Source organism: Schistocerca gregaria, chromosome 2, assembly GCF_023897955.1.
Source record: "Schistocerca gregaria isolate iqSchGreg1 chromosome 2, iqSchGreg1.2, whole genome shotgun sequence".
Lineage (NCBI taxonomy): Eukaryota > Metazoa > Arthropoda > Insecta > Orthoptera > Acrididae > Schistocerca > Schistocerca gregaria.
In genome coordinates, this window is record NC_064921.1 from 1,036,224,684 (window position 1) to 1,036,238,121 (window position 13,438).

The 13,438-nt window shown below is 36.9% G+C and overlaps 1 protein-coding gene across 10 annotated transcripts in view; it reads left to right on the top strand.

The window, feature by feature from the left end:
- LOC126335556 (E3 ubiquitin-protein ligase RBBP6) overlaps nt 1-13,438 on the top strand; it is a 356,043-nt gene that overhangs the window by 264,809 nt on the left and 77,796 nt on the right. For all 10 annotated transcript variants that reach the window (XM_049998961.1, XM_049998967.1, XM_049998969.1 and 7 more), the window contains one exon: nt 3,677-3,835. In XM_049998961.1, coding sequence (XP_049854918.1) covers nt 3,677-3,835 — 159 coding nt within the window. The remainder of the gene's footprint in view (nt 1-3,676; nt 3,836-13,438) is intronic.

The window sequence follows — 13,438 nt, forward strand, 5'->3', positions numbered from 1 at the left end:
GGACTCTGACCACAATCTATTGGTTATGACCTGTAGATTAAAACTGAAGAAACTGCAAAAATGTGGGAAATTAAGGAGATGGGACCTGGATAAACTGAAAGAACCAGAGGTTGTACAGAGTTTCAGGGAGAGCATAAGGGAACAATTGACAGGAATAGGGGAAAGAAATACAGTAGAAGAAGAATGGGTAGCTCTGAGGGATGAAGTAGTGAAGGCAGCAGAGGATAAAGTAGGTACAAAGACGAGGGCTGCTAGAAATCGTTGGGTAACAGAAGAAATATTGAATTTAATTGATGAAAGGAGAAAATATAAAAATGCAGTAAATGAAGCAGGCAAAAAGGAATACAAACGTCTCAAAAATGAGATCAACAGGAAGTGCAAAATGGCTAAACAGGGATGGCTAGAGGACAAATGTAAGGATGTAGAAGCTTATCCCACTAGGGGTAAGATAGATACTGCCTACAGGAAAATTAAAGAGACCTTTGGAGAGAAGAGAACCACTTGTATGAATATGAAGAACTCAGATGGCAACCCAGTCCTAAGCAAAGAAGGGAAGACAGAAAGGTGGAAGGAGTATGTAGAAGGTTTATACAAGGGCGATGTACTTGAGGACAATATTATGGAAATGGAAGAAGATGTAGATGAAGACGAAATGGGAGATACGATACTGCGTGAAGAGTTTGACAGAGCACTGAAAGACCTTAGTCGAAACAAGGCCCCCGGAGTAGACAACATTCCATTAGAACTACTGACGGCCTTGGGAGAACCAGTCCTGACAAAACTCTACCAGCTAGTGAGCAAGATGTATGAGACAGGCGAAATACCCTCAGACTTCAAGAATAATATAATAATTCCAACCCCTAAAAAAGCAGGTGCTGACAGATGTGAAAATTACCGAACTATCAGTTTAATAAGCCACGGCTGCAAAATACTAACGCGAATTCTTTACAGACGAATGGAAAAACTGGTAGATGCAGACCTCGGGGTGGATTCCGTCGAAATGTTGGAACACGTGAGGCAATACTGACCTTACGACTTATCTTAGAAGAAAGATTAGAAAAGGCAAACCTACGTTTCTAGCATTTGTAGACTTAGAGAAAGCTTTTGACAATGTTGACCGGAATACTCTCTTTCAAATTCTAAAGGTTGCAGGGGTAAAATACAGGGAGCGAAAGGCTATTTACAATTTGTACAGAAACCAGATGGCAGTTATTAAAGTCGAGGGGCATGAAAGGGAAGCAGTGGTTGGGAAAGTAGTGAGACAGGGTTGTAGCCTCTCCCCAATGTTATTCTATCTGTATATTGAGCAAGCAGTAAAGGAAACAAAAGAAAAATTTAGAGGAGGTATTAAAATTCATGGAGAAGAAGTAAAAACTTTGAGGTTCGCCGATGACATTGTAATTCTGTCAGAGACGGCAAAGGATTTGGAAGAGCAGTTGAACGGAATGGACAGTGTCTTGAAAAGAGGATATAAGATGAACATCAACAAAAGCAAAACTAGGATAATGGAATGTAGTCAAATTAAATCGGGTGATGCTGAGGGAATTAGATTAGGAAATGAGACACTTAAAGTAGTGAAGGAGTTTTGCTATTTAGGAAGTAAAATAACTGATGATGGTCGAAGTAGGGAGGATATAAAATGTAGACTGGCAATGGCAAGGAAAGCGTTTCTGAAGAAGAGAAATTTGTTAACATCGAATATAGATTTATGTATCAGGAAGTCGTTTCTGAAAGTATTTGTTTGGAGTGTAGCCATGTACGGAAGTGAAACATGGACGATAACTAGTTTGGACAAGAAGAGAATAGAAGCTTTTGAAATGTGGTGCTACAAAAGAATGCTGAAGATTCAATGGGTAGATCACATAACTAATGAGGAGGTATTGAATAGGATTGGAGAGAAGAGAAGTTTGTGGCACAACTTGACTAGAAGAAGGGATCGGTTGGTAGGACATGTTTTGAGGCATCAAGGGATCACAAATTTAGCATTGGAGGGCAGCGTGGAGGGTAAAAATCGTAGAGGGAGACCGAGAGATGAGTACACTAAGCAGATTCAGAAGGATGTAGGTTGCAGTAGGTACTGGGAGATGAAGCAGCTTGCACAGGATAGAGTAGCATGGAGAGCTGCATCAAACCAGTCTCAGGACTGAAGACAACAACAACAATCTGCCACAGTCAACAGTGATTGCTGTCATCGGCATATGGTTGCCCATGGCACTTAGCTCTGGTGGTGTTGGTCTTTATAAATTTGAGTGTTTTGCTGTACAGTTCTGACATGGTAGCACTTAAAAAACCCAGTGACTGCACTAACTCGGAGATCGAATATCTTACTCATGTGGCACATACATTCTCATACTCTCTCTCTCTCTCTCTCTCTCTCTCTCTCTCTCTCTCTCTCTCTCTCTCTCTCTCTTCCCCCCCTCCTCCTACCTCCCTCCCCCTCTCACCCACTCTCTTGCAAAGCTGTCTCTAATTCAGTTCACACACACACACACACACACACACACACACACAGAGAGAGAGAGAGAGAGAGAGAGAGAGAGAGAGAGAGAGAGAGAGAGAGAGAGAATTGTGAGGAGGATGGACAAGATTTAGTGGAAACCTATAAGAGAGTTTCAGGTTTATTAACATTATTATGGTCTCATTACTCACCATTTTTGTAGCTGCATTGCATATGTACTTATGCCCTTGCCCTTGATGCTATCATTTTAGGTTCTGGAGTACCCTCATAGGAATGATCAAATTATTATGTATTCCTAGGTTGCCTATCTCCAATTTTTTACTGTCCATGTAAATTTTTAGGTGTGTTCATTGATGAGAAATTAAATTGGAAGAAACACATTGATGATCTGCTGAAATGTTTGAGTTCAGCTACTTATGCAATAAGGGTCATTGCAAATTTTGGTGATAAACATCTTAGTAAATTAGCTTACTATGCCTATTTTCACTCATTGCTTTTATATGGCATCATATTTTGGGGTAATTCATCACTGAGGAATAAAGTATTTATTGCACAAAAGGGTGTAATCAGAATAATAGCTGGAGATCACCCAAGATCATCCAGCAGACATTTATTTAAGGATCTTGGGATATTCACAGTAGCTTCTCAGTATATATACTCTCTTATGAAATTTGTTATTAACAACCAAACCCAATTCAAAAGTAATAGTAGTGTGCATAACTACAATACTAGGAGAAAGGATTATCTTCACTGTTCAAGATTAAATCTAACTTTGACACAGAAAGGGGTGAATTATACTGCCACTCAAGTCTTTGGTCACTTACGAAATTGTATCAAAAGTCTGACAGATAACCAACAAGTATTTAAGAAGAAATTAAAAGAATTTCTGAATGACAACTCCTTCTACTCCATAGAGGAATTTTTAGATATAAATTAAGGAAAAAAATTATAAAAAAATAAAATAAAAAAAAGAGACCAAAAATAATTAAATTGCTATATTAACTTAAGTATGTTGTTAATTTATTTTAATTATGTCATGTATTCGAAAATTTGACTCGTTCCACTTCATTACGAAATATCGTATTCATGATCCATGGAACTAGTATTAATGTAATCTAATCTGTGTCATAACAACATGATGTGAAACTGGGAAAAAATTATTTTATAAATATTATTGGTTTTTAGAATTATGACATTGCAAAATAATGTTTATAATAGGTATCAACGCCAGTTCAAAGACGCTCGTACAGATTTCGAGGCAGCTCCATACTTTGAGGGTGACTACCAGTATGGGACAAGTGGCAGCAGGGGCCGTGGTGGTCGATTCGGACAGAGAAAGGACTTCAACAAAGATTATTTTGATCAGAACTACAGCAGGTATCTAGTTATTTCACTGCAGTTTTTTGTTTTGTTCAATTTGTCAGTCTCAGCCTGAAGAAGTATTTATTTGTAACAGTTGAAATAGATGAGAGACTGACAGCCTGCACTGGACTTGATATTATAGTGTTGTAAATTTGTATTTTTCCATTCTTTCAATTACATGTTTTGCTCTCTTTTTCCATATACTGTTCCAGAATATAATGTTCGTTAACATTTAATGTATGGCCAACTCTTGAATGAGTTAAGGCATTTTTAACTAAAAGAGTAAATTTTTTCATAGTGTTACTGTGATAAATTATTAATTGTTTGATAAATATAAATGAGAAACACAATCTGCTTTTGTTTGTTTTATGGTAAACTGTACAGCAATGAGCTGCAGTGTTTTGTTTTTATATATTTGTGAAGACAGTGCTATGATTAGTTACACAAAATATTTTCTTGAAAGTGAGAAATATGTTACATGTTCTACTAGTAACAGATTTGTAACATATCTTCCAGTTTTAGTGCTGCTGTGGATAGTTTAATATTTTCATTTAAATTATCATAGAAGCCCACAGTTTGGAACAGGTGCTTTTCTGTCTAATAAATAAAAACTGTCTTTTGCATTCAGCTGTTTTCAAAAATTAAAAAAAAAAACTATACGTTCCATAGATCTTTCTATACAACATTGCTAATATTTCCTCAGTGAGATATGGACCTGATCAGTGAAATCAGCAGCTGAAGTATTTGCCTTCACATACAAAAAGACAAATATGTTGTCTTTGCCTATATCTGTTATTACTCATTAATGGTTTGACAGGCATGCACACTGTAGAGATCAATGTAGCAACAAATAATATTTTTATTGTGTGTTAAAGTTTTAACTTCTTATAACACTTTCTTTGATATGTACATTCACACAAAGAACTGAGGTTCTAAGAGAGCTGAAACTGAACTCATTGAAGTTCAGGACATACAGGTTATCGGTTATTTTCTGTTTTGTATTTCACTATATGAATGTACTACACGTTTTGTAAGTACTATTAACCAATGTCTACTACCATCACATTACAGAAATAGTGCCTGTTTATCAGCTAGAAGACAGTTTCTTCTTAAAAATTAGAGATGTATGTTTAAGATTAATTTATCTATTTTCGCTTCTGCATTCTAAGATATAAATTTATTTGAACAAGCAATGATGTGAGACTTGTCCTGTAAAAAGGTAGTATGTAGTATATTTTTGTGTGTGTTATATTTAGATTGATGCTGTCATAGAGGACACATTGAATTAATACCTGCAGTTGTTTTTATCAAGTGCAGGAAATGGTGATTTTGGACTGTTGTATTTTCATTTGCAAATGTTGTTTACTTTGACTTGTAAAAAGCATGTGAATTCATTATGATGCCTGTTGTCAGTAATGCTGTGTGGACTGAACTTGAATATCATTCATTGTCGTTTCCGAGGTCATGTTAGTTGCTTGATAATAATTGTGTTCAAAGGGAGTTTTGAGGCAGATGCTACATTGTATTGGGTGTATTATTTGATACCTGATAGAAAATGCAGGACAGCATAAGGAAAAACGGTAGCAATAGTTTAATACCATAGTAACTACATATGTAATGTATTTAAATGTGGAGCTGATGTGATATTTGCTATGTATTTATGTATTTTTGTTATTTGTCATGTTGATTTATACAGAACAAAATCCTAATCTAATATTGTATATTAGAGGATTCAAATACATGCACTGATGATTAGTTTTCTTAAATCCAGGATTTAAAAAGGTCTGGGAAGCATATAGAAAATAAATCTGTGAATGGAGGAGTTCATTTCAAAATAAATTAATTTATGTTTCCAGTACTCAGAGGCTAGCTGAGCTTATGAAAAAGAGAGAGCTCTGAAGTAAATAGTCGAAGTATGAGGTTACCATTGTGCTGGAAAAACTAGGATTTATATTAGGCGTGTCTGTTAAAGTCATTTGGGATTTTACCTTTAGGACCAATGTGCAGACCTAACCATCTAAGAGGTAATGGAGTAAGCGTGAGATTGTGATTTTTGTAAACTAAAGTTTCTTTATTAATGACCCACATTACTGACAAATGTAATGTACAGAAGACTCGAAAATAAAATTAAGGATGATTAGGTGACAATGAGTTGGTCTTACGTATAGATAAATGTACCAGAGAGGCCATTCAGATAGTATACTTGATAATGATAGCTAGTCTTACGAAAAGTCAACACACCTTTGGCTTGGAGCATGCGTTACCTCTAAACCCGCTTTTGAACCTTCCTCATTGCATGCAAATTTTGCACGATAGTGGAATTATCACGGTTCAGCACATTTGTTAGTTCTCATGGATCATTGTTGATAAATGCATTTGAACAGTCTTCATCGGACCCTGAAGGTCTTCCTGAAAGTGGAGAGTCACTAATGTCAAAACGATGTGCCTTATAATGAGAAAACCGTTTTCTTGCTGTGCCCTGTCCAATGCTGACATCTGAATAAACAGTGCAAAATGCTTCTGGCTGCCTCCATTGCTGTCACCCCTCTGTTGAACTAAAACAGAAGAATATGTCACAAATGTTGCAATTTCTCCAGTCGGCACTCCGTTTTTTAGCATCCACAGCTCCACTCACTATCTCCAAATGACAAAATGTTAATATATAAACTTATATAGCCACAGTGAACTACAAATAAAAAATGTCACTCATAAATAAACCCATAGCAGTTGGAATAGCAACATGCAAAACAAAAACACTATGAACTTAGGCACCAATCTGATATATTTCTGTAAGGAGATTATTAATGAGTTAAACAAATTGCTTATTTCAGACACAGTTCAAAGCCAGATAACACCATTTGCCTGATTACAGAGATAATAGTTGATTAAGTTATTTTTGACAAATGATAGAGAGAATGAAAAATTTTAGTCTTGCCCATCATGCTTTGTTGAACATTGGAATACAGAAATATTTTCTGACATTGACTTTGTTTGTAAAAAAAAAAAAAAAAAAAAGCCATAGTTTAAAGCAATGCTCCTCACCTAAAAATTGCTACTTAAAATATTTAAAAATTAGAAAATTGTGACAGAAGTTTGGTCTTAAGTGTAGATTGATAATTGTGTGTGGATTTTTACACACGTCATCCGGCTTATATGGAGAAGTATCTCAGAACTTAAGGAGGAGTCTTCAGTATATATTTGCCCCAGTTACAATGTAACAGATTCAGGAGACTTTAATCACTTCAAAAAAGGTTTGGTGTCATTGCAGATCTGTAACAGTTGGACAATACAAAATTAACAGGGAATCTGCTTGGTGTGTTACTTGCACCAGGTAGCTGAGAAACACACCAGTCACACAAATATATAGAATATGTTTGTGACTTGTTCCTTTTTGATAGTATTAATTTTATGTATATTTTATTTCATTTGTTATGGCGTATAGGATCAATGATAAGACAGTGGAGCCCCTATGTTACATATTTGTGTGGTCCAAACTGAAACTCAAATTTGAAGAAAATGGTAAAGCCCCCAAAAATATGAGCAAAAACACATGTAATTGGCATATATTATCAAAGATCACACTCTTTTCCAATACTTTGTATAAAATCTGTCTAATTGAAGGAAATTAAATGTACAACACAATGTTTTTTTAATTTCACGTTATCTTTAAAAAAATCATAGATATGTAACAGCTAGTAAAAATTCGTCAAAAAATTGAAATTGTATTTGGGTATCTATTTTCTAACACACTATGACTAGAAATTATACGTTCAAAACCCACATTTTTGAGAGATCATATTTAACCAAAAACATCACAGCAGCTAAATGTTTAAGCCATAAGCATAAATGTGGACATCTGCTTAGTGACATCTTCGTCACCATTGCTGTTATTGTTTAATGCTTTTCATATGAGCAGCACTTCATATGCTCACCTCCATTAAAATGTTATTTTAGGCTTAGTGAGAGAAACAGAATGTGAAAAATGAGTTTACTTCCCCAATTGATGTTACAAGTTTATTAGAAATCGGCTCAATGAATTTTTGTAGACTGTGTAAAATGTAAATTTGAAACAAATCTCAGGTGTTACAGTTTTGCTTTAGACTCTCTATCACTGCTGCCAGTCTTTACAATGTACAGTGTGTTTGTGTACAGTGCAAAGTGTATAGAATAGTGTAGGCAGTTGTTGCAACTGTATCATGTCAGATTTGAACACGGAAGTGTTTAAACTGTGCTGTTGAAAAACCCTTGTTCCATTTACGTGTGACATCTCTCTCATAACACTTCATTTGCACATAATGTATATCTTTCACCCCTACTTGCACTCTGATCATTGAAGGGCCACTTCCCCTTGCCACACATCCAGTAGGTGCACTCATTTTACATATGTCAGTGTGGTGTGGTGGCTGTGCTGGCTATTGGGTGACTTAACGAGCTGCCACCCAGTAAGAGTTCACTAGTCGGAAGTGGACGACGTTCCCTCGATTATGACCAAGAATATTCTTTGAGACTCATCGTTTGAATTTAAAAGGTTGATGATTAATATTGTTGCTGAATATAGTAATCAGCAATACATGCAGAAAGATGAGACTCGATGGTGATTAGGCCCGGAACATTTTGCGTCGCCTGTCTTTATTTTTCCATTACCGCTGCAAGCTAGCAGTAGTTTTATCACAACTGTGCAGTGAAGCTAAATGTTGCATGTTGTGTTGCTAACATTGATCATGGAATACATCGCCATTTCCTCTCTCGCATCTCCCTCTCCACAACAGCCTGAAATATTCCATTAATTCTGCCACCCCAATGGTGCAAACCTTCTGTTTTTTGTGCCACTTATAACTTGTTCAGTCACATCAGACTTCAATAGGAAGAAGACAGGACAAAGTCATGTGAGACATTGAGTAAGAACTTAGCATCGAGGTAAACCTTACTAGCAAGAAATGTAAAATTGGGGAATTTTTAGCGTTTGGTCTTATGGGTTTTTCACAGGGGCTAAAAATTTATGGTATAGAATTGCAAAAATGTAAAATTGGAGAATGTGAGAATGTAAAATGGAGGTCCCTCTATATAACTTTTGCCACCCTCAAAAGGAATTGCCGGCACATGAAGGCCAAGGTTGTCATTAATGGGTCCCAAAATTTCTTTAATATTCCTGGATAGCTGAAAGACTGATCTGATTCCTTGCCTATGTAGGATTCTAACTGTATTATTAGTTGTTGTGCACCAAAGTGTGTTGTCCTCCTCACTTGGTTGAATGAAGTCATGTCTTGGTTTTCTCAGCAGCATTGTCCCAATATCTTGGACAGAATACCTGTTCCTTCTTAACACATTCGTCTGATCATTAATCTTGGAGCTGTGGGGGTCCTGACTGAGTGTTATATTTCTGTTCAACAGACATAGCTAACAAAGACAACTGCTCGCCCTTCTCTGCCTCTGCTTGTTAATCATGTGTGTGGATGTTTACCATTCACTTGGTTGATGAACTGTTGCAGCATGCTACTGTCATGTGGCCAGATCAAAAATGTATCAACATATCTGAAGAAGCAGGATTTAAAAAAAGCTATGGCTGGTGACAGTGATGAACCCATGGCTTTTCATCAGTCATTTTGTAATAATTTCCACCGTACAAAACATAAGTGATCATCAAGGTGTGGCACAATGTTCTAAAATTTCAGGAAGGAACCGAGTGGCCAATAATTCCACTGTCTTTTACGTGTACCTTCATAGAGAGGAAAACTATCGCGATTCTGGCCATGATTACACTTGGGCCTAGCCTCATCTACTTTATGTTGCCAATAAACATTTGTGAGCTGTAAATATGATATCCACAATGGATGACTGTGGGTGCCAAAAAAATTTAATCAAGTTTTTCATCAGCATTTATGTAAGAGAGCTTACAGAACTAACAATCTGTCTCAGTGGTATGCCATCTTTCTGTGTACTCGGCAGACCATGTTGCCTAGTGGCTCTTGGCCTTAAATTCCAAAAGAGTTCATTAGAGAGGTAAGAGCTCTTAAGGAGCTCCCACGCGTCTTTACGTGTCAGTGCGTGTACAGACCTGTGCGTGGGTGTATTACGGGCAGGAACAAATCCCAGGGGTTTTAAAGTATCAGAGTGACATGCTCTTTCTCGTATTTGGATTAGTGGTCAGCAGTCTCACACATGTGAGAAACATGATCATTTACTTTCTCATTTTACAGCCTGTGAGTGCCATTGTGCCATAGTGAATGCAAAGGTTTTTCTGGTTTTAGACTCTCTACCAAAAAAAATTTGTTATGGGTGCTGATAACCTTAATTGTGATGCATCTGAACCCAGTTAACAAGAAAATAATGTGTAAAAAAAAAGGCACTCACTCAACTATAGCGGATCAATGAGTGAAGCATAGTCACATCTAACAGAGAATGGCTTTCGAGCACCAGCTCTTTTCCTAACAAAAATATGCAAACAGGTTGACTTTATGTTCCATCACTTGTCAGGAGTGCATCTGGGATATTATTAGCTTTGGGACCAATATTTTGACAATAAAGGGAAATGGATAGGTTAAAGTTACATAGTGGGAATTAGTGAAGTTAGGTTGCAGGAGCAACAAGACGTCTGGCCAAGTGAATACAGAGTTATAAATACAAAATCAAATAGGGGTAATGCAGGAATAGGTTTAATAATGCATAAAAAAATAGGAGTGTGGGTAAGTTACTAGGAACAGCATAGCGAACGCATTGTTGTGGCCAAGACAGACACAAAGCCCACACATACTATAGTAGTACAAGTTTATATGCCAACTAGCTCTGCAGATGATGAAGAAATTGAAGAAATGTATGATGCGATAAAAGAAACTATTCAGATAGTGAAAGGAGATGAAAATTTAATAGTCATGGGCGACTGGAATTCGGTAGTACGAAAATGAAGAGAACAAAATGTAGTAGGTGAATATGGAATGGGGGTAAGGAATGAAAGAGGAAGCCACCTGGTAGGATTTTGCACAGAGCATAACTTAATTATAGCTAACACTTGGTTCAAGAATCATGAAAGAAGGTTGTATATATGGAAGAGGCCTGGAGATACTGGAGGTTTCAGATTGATTATACAATGGTAAGACAGAGATTTAGGAACCAGGTTTTAAATTTTAAGACACTTCCGGGGGCAGATGTACACACTGACCACAATCTATTGGTTATGAATAGTAGATTAAAACTGAAGAAACTGCAAAAAGGTGGGAATTTAAGGAGATGGGACCTGGATAAACTGACAGAACCAGAGGTTGTAGAGAGTTTCAGTGAGAGAATTAGGGAAGGATTGACAGGAATGGCAGAAAGAGATACAGTAGTAGAAGAATGGATAGCTTTGAGAGATGGAAGAGTAAAGGCAGCAGAGGATCAAGTAGGTAAAAAAGACAAGGATTAGTAGAAATCCTTAGGGAACAGAAGGAATTTTGAATTTAATTGATGAAAGGAGAAAATATAAAAATACAGTAAGGAATACAAATGTCTCGAGAATGAGATTGACAGGAATTGCAAAATGGCTAAGCACGGATGGCTAGAGGACAAATGTAAGGATAAAGAGGCATATATGACTAGAGGTAAGAAAGATACTGCCCACAGGAATATCAAAGAGACCTTTGGAGAAAAGAGAACCACTTGTATGAATATCAAGAGCTCAGATAGAAACCCAGTTGTAAGCAAAGAAGGGAAAGCAGAAAGGTGGATGAAATAGAAGAGGATCTATTCAAGGGCTATGTACTTGAGGACAATATTATGGAAATGGACGAGCATGTAGATGAATATGAAATGGGAGATATGATTCTGCATGAAGAGTTTGACAGAGCACTGATGAATCTAAGGTGAAACAAGGCCCTGGGAGTAGACAACATTCCATTAGAACTACTGATAGCCTTGGGAGAGCCAGCCCTGACAAAACTCTTCCATCTGGTGAGCAAGATGTATAAGACAGGTGAAATACACAAAGACTTAAAGAAGAATATAATAATTCCAAAAAAAAAAAAAAAAAAAAAAAAAAAAAAAAAAAAAAAAAAAAAAAAAAAAAAAAACATGTATTGGCAGATGTGAAAATTACCGAACTATCAGTTTAGTAAGTCATGGCTTAAAAATATTAACACAGATTCCTTACAGACGATGGAAAACCTGACAGAAGCCAAACTCAGGGAAGATCAGTTTGGAGTTTGGATTCCATAGAGATGTTGGGACAAGTGAGGCAATACTGACCCTACGACTTACCTTAGAAGGTAGATTAAGGAAAGGCAAACCTACTTTTCTAGCATTTGTAGACTTAGAGAAAGCTTTTAACATTGTTTACTGGAATATTCTCTTTCAAATTCTGAAGGTAGCAAGTGTAAAATACAGGGAGCGAAAGGCTATTTGCAATTTGTACAGAAACCAGATGACAGTTATAAGAGGTGAGGGCATGAAAGGGAAGCATTGGTTGGGAAAGGAGTGAGACAGGGTTGTAGCCATCCCCAATGTTATTGAATTTGTATATTGAGCAAGCAGTAAAGGAAACAAAAGAAAATTCAGAGTAGGATTTAAAATCCATGGAGAATAAATAAAAACTTTGAGGTTTTTCCGACGGCATTGTAATTCTGCCTAGACAGCAAAGGACTTGGAAGAGCAGTTGAGTGGAATGGACAGTGTCTTGAAAGGAGGATATAAGATGAACATCAACAAAAGCAAAACGAGGATAATGGAATGTAGTCAAATTAAATCAGGTAGTTCCGAAGGAATCAGATTAGGAAAAGACACTTACAGTAGTAGATGAGTTTTCCTATTTAGGGAGCAAAATAACTGATGATGGTCGAAGTAGAGAGGATATAAAATGTAGACTGGCAATGGCAAGGAAAGCATTTCTGAAGAAGAGAAATTTGTTAACATCGAGTATAGATTTAAGTGTCGGAAAGTCTTTTCTGAAAGTATTTGTATGGAGTGTAGCCATGTATGGAAGTGAAACATGGACGATAAATAGTTTGAACAAGAAGAGAATAGAAGCTTTCGAAATGCGGTGCTACAGAAGAATGCTGAAGATTAGATGGGTAGATCGCATTACTAATGAGGAAGTATTGAATAGGATTGGGGAGAAGAGAAGTTTGTGGCACAACTTGACCAGAAGAAGGGATCGGTTGGTAGGACATGTTCTGAGGCATAAAGGGATCACCAATTTAGTACTGGAGGGCAGCGTGGAGGGTAAAAATCGTAGAGGGAGACCAAGAGATGAATACACTAAGCAGATTGAGAAGGATGTAGGTTGCAGTAGGTACTGGGAGTTGAAGAGGCTTGCACAGGATAGATTAGCATGGACAGCTGCATCAAACCAGTCTCAGGACTGAAGACCACAACAACAACAGAGCCTTAGAGAGATGCTCAAAAAAATTCCAGTGGCAGATACTGCAATGGAGGTATTGTGCATCATGGAGAGATTTAGTATTGAAATTTTGAGAGAGCCACTTCTAGAAAGAGTTGGACATTATGTTACTTCATCTGATGTACACCCCGGGAAATGACCGCAATGAAAAAATGTGAGCGATTAGAGCTAATACGGAGGCTTACCGACAATTATTCTTCCCACATGCCATTCATGAATACAACAGGAGAGGGATATCAGTTAATGGTAAT